We start from the raw sequence: 11,691 nt of genomic DNA, 5'->3' as shown, positions 1-11,691 counted from the left end.
TTTTTTTTTTTTTTTTTTTTTTGGTACCGGGGATTGAACTCAGGTCCTTACCTGTCACTTTGTTTTTTTGGTGTTTGATTCATTTTTGTTTCAAGTTTGTTTCACTACTCTCACAGGGAGACTTATTCTTTCTCTCAGCCGTATAGTTGCTATATTCATTGCCTCTTTGTGGGACTTTCCTTAAGTATCTTCTGCAGGTCTGTGCTTCATGGTCAGGAATTTCTTCAGTACTTCCATACCACGGCAAGGTTTTATTTTTCCTTTGGTTTTGAAGGTTGGTCTTGCAGCATGTAATGATCTAGGTTGGCAGTGATTTTCTCTCAGGGCTTAAGGAACTCCATCCCATGTCCTCTTGGCCTTTACGGTTTCTGTTGAGAAATCTGATGTTTTTCTGATGGGTTTGCCTTTAGTAATTTGTCATTTCTCTCTAACAGCTTTTAATATTCTTTGTTCTGACTTTCTGGCATTTTGACTCTGATGTGACCTGAGAGGGCTCTTGTCTGGCTGTGTCCACTTGAGGTTCTAAGTGCCTCCCTCGCCTGGTTATCCATCTCATTCCCCGGATTTGGGAAGTTTTTTTGCAATAATTTCACTGAACAGATTTTTTTATGTCATTATCATGTACTTCAACACCTTCCTTGAGGCAAATGTTTGTTCTGAAGTTTGTCTAGACTCTCTTGGATAGTTTTTACATTGGTTTTGTTCTGTCTCATTACTACTGACTGAATGTTCCACTACCCTGTCTTCAAGACTGACGTCCTCTCTTCTGGCTCATCTTGCCTGCTGCCAAAACTTTCAGTTGAGGGTTTTTTTCCTTTCTTATTGTAGTGCTAGGGGTCAAGCTCACAGGCCTCTCTCATTTTAAAGTTTTGAGACAGGGACTCACTAAGTTGTCCAAGTGGAACTTGAACTTGTGATCCTCTTGCCTTGGCCTCCCAGTGCACTGGGATTACAGGCGTGCTCCATCAAACTTGGCTCAACTGGGTTTTTAATTTGACTTATTGAAGTTTTCATTTTCAGAATTTCTTCTTGGTTCTTCTTCACAACCTCCATCTCTTTATTAAAGTGATCTTTTCTGTCCTGCATTGTCTTCTTTAATTAATTCAGCTGCTTATTCACATCTTTCAGCTCATTGATCATTTTAATACACAACATTCAGCTGTTTGTCCTTCAATCTCATTGATTGTTTTAGTGTGTTATTTTTTAATGGTGCCAAAAGTTTATTTGAAAAGTGATGGGTGAAGGGGGAAGGGGGAACTGGCTCTGCAGAGCGAACTTGGGCTGAACAAGAGAGGAAAGGAGGAAAAGAGCAAAACTGAAAGTGCACCCTAGTCTGGAAGACAGAGTGGACCTCCCGGGAGAGTCAGGACAGCTGTGCTGATCATTTTAATCGTCAGGGGTTTAAAGACTATGTCCTCTGCCTGGAGTCTCACCCACTTGAGTATTTTCTTACCAGGTTTTGGGGAGTGTGAGTTTTGGAGGTGTCTCATTGCCTTGTTTCCTCTTGACTCTGTGGCCCTGTGTGGAAGTCTGTGGAACAGTGGCACGGAAAGCTCTGCCTCTGGTGCACAGAGCTCCTCCGTGAGGGGCCTTCTCCCTGTAAGGGGCTGGGGCGCACCTGCGCGAAAGCATCCGGAGTCCGGGGTTCAACCCCTAGCCCTGCACTGCACGGAGAGAACAGCTATTGGCGACGCAGTACAGCAAATCCCTGGCTCAGAACATTTGAGTTTCAAGCGTTCACTGATTAAGGCGGACCCTGCAGGACACGCGTGTGAACCAAGCGGGGACGTGGCTCACGAGCCCATCCGCCTGGCCCGGCCACAGCCGTGCAGCTCTGTGGTCACTGTGCTGTGCGACCCTGCACAGCGGTGCGGTGCACACTCAGCACGAGGGTGCGGCGCTGAGGTGCAGGCTTGGATTTTCATGACTTACATTATATATTGTGGCAAAGGTGTAAGAGACTCGCTTTGTTGGACTTACGAACGAATCTGACTTATGAACATTCTCCCAGAATGAAACTCGTTCTGAAGCCTGGGACTTACTGTAATGTAGAATGTACCTTTGAAAGTTCTCTGCTCTTCCACCAACCCAGGAAGGTACAGGAATAGCAATAATATAGGATAGGTTAGTTAAAAGAGAAAACACGCAAACAAGGAAAAGAAAAAAATTTAAGGAGAGTAGAAAAAGAAAAACAATACGTTTTAACCAGGCAAGAAGGGGGAGATTAGGTGAGGGAGAGGAAAGAAGAGTAAAGGAGGGGATAAAAATGGAAAGGGAGGGCCAGACAGACGGAGATGAACTCCAGGTAGTAACCCGCTGAAGACAGAGTTAGACGACTAAGTCACAGTCGGGGGACCCCGGTGAGCAGGTGGGGAGACTGGAGCAGTGACGGCGAACCTTTCGAAGCCCAGTGCCCAACTGCAACCTGAACACTGCCATCAAACCTGAAGACTAGGGTTTTAGTTTAGAAAGAACAGGCCATACACTCGGCGTTTGTGCCGTCATAGTGTCCCTGCATGCCACAGGTTCGCCACCCCTGCTGTAGAGGACACCAATCACTAGCACACACGCCATTACACAGAGCCCCGGAAGCTCGGACACAAGGCCGGCCAGGGCCTGGTGCTCTCTCAGCCTGGGGCCTCTGAGCTGATGGGGGGCTGGGGGCAGGGCCTCTGTGTGCCTCAGATCCTGCCCACCATAGAGCCCCGCTAAGCTGGACTGTGGACAGCCCACTCCGGCCTCCCCTCCTTGGCCCTGCCGACTCTCCCCACTCTGTCCTGTGTCCTAGGACTGCAGCTGGCATCTGTCTCCCGATTTCTGGTTTTAGTTGAGCCCCGTCACAGTCACCGTGCCCCTGGGCCCATGCTATTAGGTGAGTGTCCACTTCCCCTGCAGGGTGGGGGCCCTCATGCATTGGGGTTACAAAAAGGTGGGGCTGTTATGCCTCGGCAGAAGACTGAGTCAGAAAAGGCTCCCCATCTTGCTTCTGCCCGAGTTCTTCTCCTGACTGTTCCACTGAGGCAGGAGGAAATTGGTCAGTGAAGAAATTTCACTCTGCTGATACAACTGTGAAAGAGTCCAAGACATACATTTCTTTCTCCCAATTTACCCCTGAAGATGGGCGTGTATTTCTGAAATATTTATGAGCAACTGTTCCCCAAAAGTGAAGTACAGCAGGCAAACACTAGCAAGTAACTTTGCCACATGTTCAAAAGGAAACAGATGGCCCCTTCCTGTGTACCTAGCAGTTACAGGAGTACTAAGTGACATGTACCGACTGCATGTGCAGTGTGTGCACGGCTCGGTACTTTCCATCACGTTCTCAAGCCTCACGAAGATCGGAGAAGGCAGGAATTACCATGATTCTCCAGTGAGGACACTCAGGAAGAGGGTTAGGCGATCTGTCCGCATTGCTGGTAACCTGTGAGTCTGCGCTGGGCCCGGGCAGAGGGAGCCGAGAGCCAGGACACTCTATTGCCTTCGAGAGAGTAAAACCTCACCTGTTCAGACCGCATTACCTCAGGGTTTGTACAAATGCAGACGTGAGACAGGCAAAAGCCTTCAGACTACCACAAAACGCTAAGTAACTTAATGCGTGGGTATTAAAGGGAGGACCTGATTTATTCTACTTATCAAATGTTTTAAATGACCTAGAAATACAAACCCCCAAATAAACAGCATCTCAAGTGTTTTTGTTCTAGGGAAAGCTGCTGTCATCGCAGCTATTCACGAATATATCTTCCTGAAGAAACATCGTCGCAGTTCCGACAGGAAGCTGTGCTGAACCGTCGTGCAGCCCCCGGTTCAGGTGGGCACAGGACGGCCGCAGGAGAGCTCTGCCACCTCTCCCCGCCTGTGGGCTCCATGCCCCACTGTCCCATCCACGCAGGCTCCGGGCTCCTCGCCTGGACACGCTCTTCCGACTCTTCCTTCTAACCTTTCCCTTGGGGAGGGGGATGTAATGCACAGAAGCGAAGAAGCACAAGCAGACAACACTGCCAACCCTTGGTGACAGTCGCTTGTTCTAAGGCCAGGCGGCCAGCACCCCAGTCACCACCCTGCACCACCTCGCGGCTCGTCTCGGTTCACTGCCCAGAGTGCACCCTGAGCACCCGAGTTCCATCTGCCGGCCCGTGGTGCTGGGTTCGATCCCCAGCGCCTCCACCACAAGGTACACTGCAGGCGGCATTTGCTGAGTTCAGAGCTTTGCATAAAGGAAATCGTCCGTGTGTGTGAGGTCCACCTTGTGAGTGTGTAGCTGTGTGGCCCATTTGTGCAGCACACTACACCTGCTGGTTGTGTGTGCGTGTGGCTGCCCTGGCACACTCAACCTGGCCATCTCCGTAACATGCACGCTCATTCCTGCTTTTCTTCTGTGACTTCGCTGCAATGTATTTTTCTGTGTCTTGCTCTTGGAGCTCCGGGCAGTTCGGGAGTGCAAATGCACACATTTCTTTTGAGTAGATCTTCAGCTAAGTCAACGATGCTGGTTTTTTCCTACCAAATGGTTATAACAATAGACCAGCACCTGGAACGGGCAACCTTTCACATTTGTGGCATTGTGCGTGATTTGCAGTGGCTTCTCACTGTGGTCTTCATGTGCACTTTCTTGTTTGCTCGTGAGGTGATGCACTGTCACACGCCTCCTGGTCCCCGGGGTTCCCTGTCCTGCCTGTCCCAGTTCCGCTTTCCTGCCTCGCTGGTCTCCCTCCCTGACTGGCGGCTGTGTTCCATGGACTCTGGAGGCAGCCTCCGTCTGAATGCCACCCCCTCCCTTGCAGCTGGTGGCACACTTCCTCTCTGTGCCACGAGATGTGCTTCTCTGGCTTCTGAGACGGTGGCCATGTTTCCTGGCCACTGTCCCTGCCTGGGTGCTCCCAGGACATGGGTCCCAGAGGCAGGGGTGGTTTTGTTGGGCTTGTGTCCCTGCTCCTCATGCCGGCTGCACAGCAAGTGTTCATTCAGAGACAAGCAAACTTCTCCCAGAGACAGGGCGGGGCTCTCAGGGCAGCAAATTTACACGCGGTGGCTTCTGACACCAACATTTAAAAAGTGGGTCAGCTGTGCACTATTATTAGAAGTTCCTTCCTCTCTCAGCTCAGAGTGGAGTTTCTTTCCCACGATAGTCTGGATTTGAGATTTGTTTCAGAAAATGTCTCACCGTTCCCAACACAAGGGACTCCTTGTTGCCAGGCAAGCAGTGGGCTGGGCTGGGCCGTGGCAGGGCTGAGTTGTTTCCTGATGTCTCTGCGCATAGTTCTCTGTGGGATGGGCCTGGGCCATGGGGAGACACCGACTGGGCTTTATTAGGCTGACACAGGAGAATTCAACTGGACCCTCATTTCCTTCTTGCTTTTCCATTTAACCCTCACTTCTGATCCTTTACTCATTTCAAATTGATGCTTAAGTTCATTTGCTTTAGTAGTCTTATTCCGCTCGAATGTTCTCTAAAATTATTGATGACTTCTTGTGTTTCAAAACCTTCCTCTTCCCATGTTCACTACAGTACCGTCCTCACTCTTGGACATTTTTGTTTCTTCTCTCCCCGCACCTTTCCTTTCCTTCTTCTTCTTTTTTTTTTTTAAAACCCCCTTTTTTTTTTTTTTTTTTTTTTTTTTTTTTTTTTTTGGTACCATGGATTGAACTCAGGACCTTGTGAGGCAGCTAAATCCCTGCTCCCCCCCTTTAAAATGAGCCAAGGTCTCACTTTGTAGCCCTCAGGGGTCTCGGACTCACATTGACCCTCCTGCCTCAGCCTCCCAAGGGCTAGGATTACAGGTGTGCATCCCTGTGCCGAGCAGTTTGTTGAGTTGTTTTCTTTATGGCTGTGCCCAGACCCTCACCCATGACACTGTGCCAGCAGCACTGTCTTCTGCCCAGGTGCTTTCTCTTAAAGACTGAAGAACCAGCACCTGTGTGCGCGCTCCGCTGCCCCTCCCACCAGGAGCCCACGGCCTGTGCCCTGCCGCGGAGCTGTCTCTCCTCATGCACTCCTCACAGACTGCATCTCAGCCCTGGGCCAAGCCCCAGCCCTCTCCGCTCACCCTCTCTCCCAGCAGCTTCTGCTCACCACTCTGGTCCCAGGGCTCTGGTCTCACCTCCAGGACTTCATCTCTTTCTCCTTATCTGAGCTCCGATTTTTCCTCAAGGTCATTAAAATCCAAACCTAACTTCCCGCTGACCCTGCTCAAATCCACGTCTCCTTGTCCTGCTGCCTCCCAGTGCCTGCAGGGCGCGCTGTGCACTGCAGCCTTTCATGCACCCAGCACTCACTCAACTCCACAAACCTCCCTGCACTGCTGTGCACAAAGCCCGCGTGGGCCCCAGGGAGGGTGGGCGGGCGAGCAGGAGTCCCTCCCTGAGGACTCCCGGGCTCATTCGGTGTGACCTCGGGGAGGGGGCACCCACGCCTCACCCTCTGCATTTCCAGAGCTGACACTGTACAGGGCACACTGCCCCCAGCAGGGGTGGTGGAAGACAGACAGTTTCTTCTCGGGATCATGAAGCAGCCCCGAAACCAGCAGCGCTCTACCAGCTCGTCTTCATGCGCTTGTACCAGAAATTCAAGTTACCATCCATCCTTCTGGCGGCTTTGCGTGGCAGAAACTCCTCTTACGCATAATGTTAGAAATGTTCTAAGAACCGCTGAGGTGGTTAACATTTTCTGGGATTGTGTAAGAAGGTAAACTCATGATCTGGGCTTGTTTGCGAAGTTAATTTAGCTTTTCACAGAGTGATTCTCTTACACACAGAGACAGATACACAGTAAGAAATCTCTGGGTAACTCCCAATTTTCACCAATCAGCCAAAGTCAAAGCTGCTAACGAACTGTTACCACGATGTGGCGAGGGAGAAATCAGAACAATAATCCAGACATCACCAAAGTTGTCCCGAAATCTGCCTGGCGTGGGTGGCAGACTTGGCACAAAGCTCCAGAAAAACAGCCTACCGGCCGGGACTTCAACCTTCCTTAAAGGAGGAGGGGTACTTCCGGTCCTTTCAGGCTCCATAAAGTCCTCATCACGGCAGTGCGCGCAGCTCTTGCCAAGTTAGGGCTGCACAAATACGAACGGGCAACTGCATGGCCCGATCAGAAAAGTGTTCGAGCCTGGAGACCACATCAGTGATCTGCGGTGACCGTGCGCCAGAGGACTGCAGGGGCTGCTCTGGCTTGGTCAGAATTCTGGGGAGAGGTGTCTGGGAGGAGGGAGAGGCCCAGTGTCCCTAGCTCTGGAGACACAGGGCCCTTCCCAGGTAGAGGCAGAGGTGACAGGCGACATCCCAGGGGCAGCTGTGAAACACACTGCCCTCAGGTGAGGGCCACTGCTCACCCTCCGAGAGGGCTGAGTCGCCTGAGCGCCGCTGGAACCGCTCTTGTGAGATGGTCGGCGGGACGGAGGGGACAGAGCAGAGCAGAAAACAGTAATGACAGCGCCTGGACACAGCGGGCTGTGCCATCTGTCCGCTCGCCTCTGTCTGGAGATCCAGGAGAGACACCAGGCCTGCCCAGGAGAGGCCAGTGAGCTGGATGGGGCTGTGCAGCAGCAGGGACCGCCACAATTGGGTGAGCAAAAGACAGAGCTGTGGGGAGACCGGGGCACGGAGCCCAGAGGGGGCCAGGTGTGCTCTGAGGCCTGTGTCCGCGCTGCGACACCCACGGGCTCGCTGGCCAGAGGCCTCCAAAGGAGCTGCCGACCGCCCCTGCCAAGGCTGAGTCCTGAACCCTCCTCCCGCGAGCTGTGAGCTCGGCCAGGAGTGTGCTGGGAGGGAGGGTGTGCCGGCCAGCTCAGATTTTGACAAAGAAAAATGGGCTTCTCTCGCTCTCGCACAGAGATGCACTGTTTCCAGAGTGAGGGAAAAAAGAAGAGGGAGAAGAGGAGGACGAGGAGAAGAAGAAGAAACGAGAATTTGTGTTCAAGTTGGAAAAGAATTTGGACACCATCCAGCACGATGGATGATTAGTTCGTCTGTCCCAACCGAATGAGTGGCTTCTGAGCGTTAAAATATAAGTTTGTAGTAGATCTTAAAAGCCCAGTATCTGGAAATCTTAGCAGCAAACAAGTTACCTAAATTTCATTTCTGGCTCAGAGCAAACAGAGACAGAGCTCATTCTGAAAGCTCTGTCTGGGCAGTGTCCAGACTCAGAGACCCGGAGGAAGGGCCGCCCGCCCGTCCCCTGAGCCATCTGGACTTGTTTATGTTGTTCCCAACTTTCCGGGACAGAGTTCCTCTGTCCGGGACAGCGGCAAGCGAGGGCGTTTTCAGCAGCCTGCTTTCCCCCTTCTTAAACCGCAGTTTCAGACTTAAATTTAGATCGGTCAAAAATACCAGATGAGCAGCACAATCACACAATTCAACACAGCGGGCAGCTCGGAGTTGCCCGAGTTTGACACAAGTAGCATTGGAACCTGTTTCAAACCCAAGCGATCACCAAGGCCGTGGCTGTTCGGCCTGGAAACCAAGCATCTTCCCCAACCCTCCACAACCATTTGCTTTCAGAACGGAAGAAGCAGTCCGGAGCATTCTTCCTAATTCTGTAAAATGCCTATAAGCCATGGTACCAAACAAAAACTCTCCCACCTAATGAAGGAACAAAGCTTGCCTGTCAGATGGGTCTTACAATCTGCTTACGAAGGCCAGTTTGGGAGCCTACAGACACGGCTTCCAAACGAGCAACCTCTCACTTTGGAAACACTGAGAGATCCAAGGGGAGCACAGTACCTCGCAGAGTGAAGTTCAGCAGCACGTACTCGTAAGCCAAGTCCGTCTTTGTTTCCACTTGCGGTCTCTTGAGGGTGGAGAAGATTTTCCCAGGGCTGCTGTCCTCAGGGTCCCCGAGCTTCCTGAGCCCGCACCCCATGGCCAGGACTGGGGCTAGGCGGCAGGGGTGGGGACAGGGGGCTGCGAGGACCAAGTCACAGCCTTGGCTGCGGGGACTTGGCGTCCTGCTAAACCGCAGACAGAAGGAAGAAGGCGCCGGGGTCCAGGGAAAGGAGCCGGGGGCTTTTCCTGTCCATTCTGCTGCCAAGCATCCGCGCCCATGCTGTACCCAGCCAAGCCGGGCGGGATCCGGAGCTGCCACCAGGTGCCACGTCGGTTCCCTGGTGGCACCCTGGCCGGGCCGGGCCTGGGGAGGCGGCTGCCGATCCACAAGTGGGAGCCCTGGGCCGCAGACAGCCTGCTCCCGCTCCTCCGCCTGTGTCCCTCCGGTCCCCTCCTCCTTCCTGCCACAGACAGCAGGAGGGGAGGAGGGACAGAGGGGGGACAGAGGGGGAACAGAGCGGTCCTCAGCGAGGTGGGAACAAAAGTCATTTCCAGAAAGTCAGCTCTGAGGGAACTGCTCCCCAGCCGGCTGAAGGGAGAAAAACAAAGCAAACAATCGAAGTGTGACGACAACAACAACAGCAACCCTTTAATCTTCAGGTGTCGCTCTGGAAAATTTCTCTCTACACAATTTCTGGGTTTTTTGGCTGGAGAAGTCTTTTTTAAAAATACAAATCTTATGCTGATTAGAACCACCAAGTCTGAGATGACTGCACTCCGGTGTATATCACACTGTTAGGCACACTCATGCCTGTCCCTTTAACAAGCGCAGGACACCGATGGGGCTTTGAAATTCTACCTCAGAGACCTGATATTATGTGAAATGGAGGTTGCTCTCTCACTACCCAATACTTCCAAAAATTACTGGCTCTTAACGTACGGATCATAAAATGGCCTTTTCTACTCAGAAATATGAATCAGAGATTACGGCTAAAGCAAAATTCAAACGATGCTGAAATTATTTTTGTAAATGTTCCTTCTTTGTGTGATGCCAAGGATTGAACCCAGCGCTCTGCCGCCTGGCCCTATTCTTTCTTTCTTAGCTCTGTTAGAGACGGTATATAGTATAGTATTTGACATTTACAATTCTTTAATTAATTTAAAATTCTTTTCTAAGAATAAATAAAATGTTACATCTAGGTAAAAAAAGGAGTTTGCTTGGTTGCCGAGAGAGGCAGCTATTGGATAATTAATTTCCCCAACACCCTTAGTGTAAAACACCGGCTCTTACAACAGCTCATGCAAGACCTTGGCAGGCATCGAGGTGTCCTTCAGCAAACAAACAACCCCCCAAACTAGCAAAACGCAGGCAGTTTGATTCCTCCGGTCTTGTAAATGCCCCAGCCTGAGGTCGCTCTGGTTCTCAGAGGTCACACTTTCTCACACACGACTCTGGAGCAGCCTGCCTGGTCCTGCCTGGTCCAAACCGCTCTGCTATGCAGGCCGAAGGGGAGCCACTGAGGGGTCCAGCTTCCTCCTCCCTCTGCTCTGAGAGCTGCAGAGCTCACCTGCAGGCCTGCCCTGAAGGCAGAGGGAGGTGACCCGCTGATGTTCGGTGTGAAGGTTATTTTTGGGGTTTTGAGACAGAGTCTTGCTATGTAGTTCAGGCTGCCCTCAAACTCGGTGATCCTCCTGCCTCAGCCTCCCGAGTGCTGGGACTACAGGTGTGCACCACTACCTCAGGCCAGCCTGGTAGGCAATGGACCGGCTGGGGTAGTGGTGGGCAGGACAGATTCTGCCACCACTCCCAGTAATTTCAAAGGAAACCCCGTTCAAGGTTGGGATACTGGAGAATCTTCCCAGCCACGCTGACGTGTGCACACAGAGACTCTCCCTGCGAGTCTGCCTACCACGACCCCAGGCCCGTTTCTGGCCGGGAAGGGCATGGATCCGGGGTTTATCAGCACTGCCCAGTCCCTGACCCCTGCCTGGTCCGCGCCTGGCCCCGCCCAGAGAGTTTCAGGGGTCCACCGAGGGGAAACTTCAGCGCGGTTCACTGTTGAAGCGTCTCTGTGCGTGGGCTCGGCTCTCCTGCTCTCCCTCCCCCGCCCTCAGGCCTTCCTGTCGCCTCCATCAGCTCCTACGCGGCTGCCCCCGTGTGAGTGTGAGCGGAGCCCAGTGCTGGTGGGGACCGGGCCCAGCCGGCCTCGGGGATGAACCAGGCGGGGCGCTGAGGGGCAGCCGCCTCCACGGCAGGAGAGGAGACTCAGCAGCTCGGAGCAGAGCGAAGTGCTTTTCCCTGAGCGACACTGTGGAGGCCAGCAGGAAGGGACAGCCCCGTGAGGGGAGCACTCTGGACTCCAGTACTCAGGGAGGCTGAGGCAGGAGAATCACTGCTAGTTCAAATTCAGCCTGGGCTCCGTAGTGAGACCCTCTCTCAAAAACACAAACAGAGGCTGGGGATTTGGCTCATTGGTTCTGCCGCCTGCCTCCCAAGCACAAGGGCCCAAGTTTGAAACCTGGTACCAAACAAACAAACAAAAAACAAAGAGAAATCTGTGGAGGACCAGGGCAGGTGTGGCCCTTCTGCTCCCCTCTGCAGGTCTCAGAGGAGGAGACCCCGCTACACAGGTGTGCGCCACCCCAGGAAGGAATGCGGCTTAAAACATCTGAGGTCAGAGGGAGCCCTATCATGCTGGACTTTAGGGAGGAAAATTGTGGCCACCGTGAGTCGTAGCAAAGTCTCACTGCTCTCAAAACTCTGCAGTCTGCCTACTTAACCCCCCGACTTCTTGCACCTGGCAATTGCAATAGAAAAAGTGCAACATGAACCTAAGTTTCCCACAAGAGAGCCAGGGTCACCGCGGTAATTGTTTCTTCTTTTTATTGGTGTGTTTCAGAGACAATAAGGGTCACATTTGTCACAGG

The 11,691-nt window shown here is 52.4% G+C and overlaps 1 protein-coding gene across 1 annotated transcript in view; it reads right to left on the bottom strand.

Moving 5' to 3' along the window:
• The window catches only part of Rftn2 (raftlin family member 2), a 42,157-nt gene extending 33,273 nt beyond the window's left edge, over window positions 1-8,884 (bottom strand). The window contains exon 1 of the mRNA XM_010631967.3: window positions 8,722-8,884. Coding sequence (XP_010630269.1) covers window positions 8,722-8,860 — 139 coding nt within the window. The 5' untranslated portion in view covers window positions 8,861-8,884. The remainder of the gene's footprint in view (window positions 1-8,721) is intronic.
• Between the last annotated feature and the right edge of the window lie 2,807 nt (window positions 8,885-11,691).

The sequence above is a fragment of the Fukomys damarensis genome, unplaced genomic scaffold, assembly GCF_012274545.1.
Source record: "Fukomys damarensis isolate Sample0158 unplaced genomic scaffold, DMR_v1.0_HiC HiC_scaffold_26, whole genome shotgun sequence".
Lineage (NCBI taxonomy): Eukaryota > Metazoa > Chordata > Mammalia > Rodentia > Bathyergidae > Fukomys > Fukomys damarensis.
The sequence above is the reverse complement of the archived record's forward strand: the minus strand, read 5'-3'. Positions and strand labels throughout refer to the sequence as shown.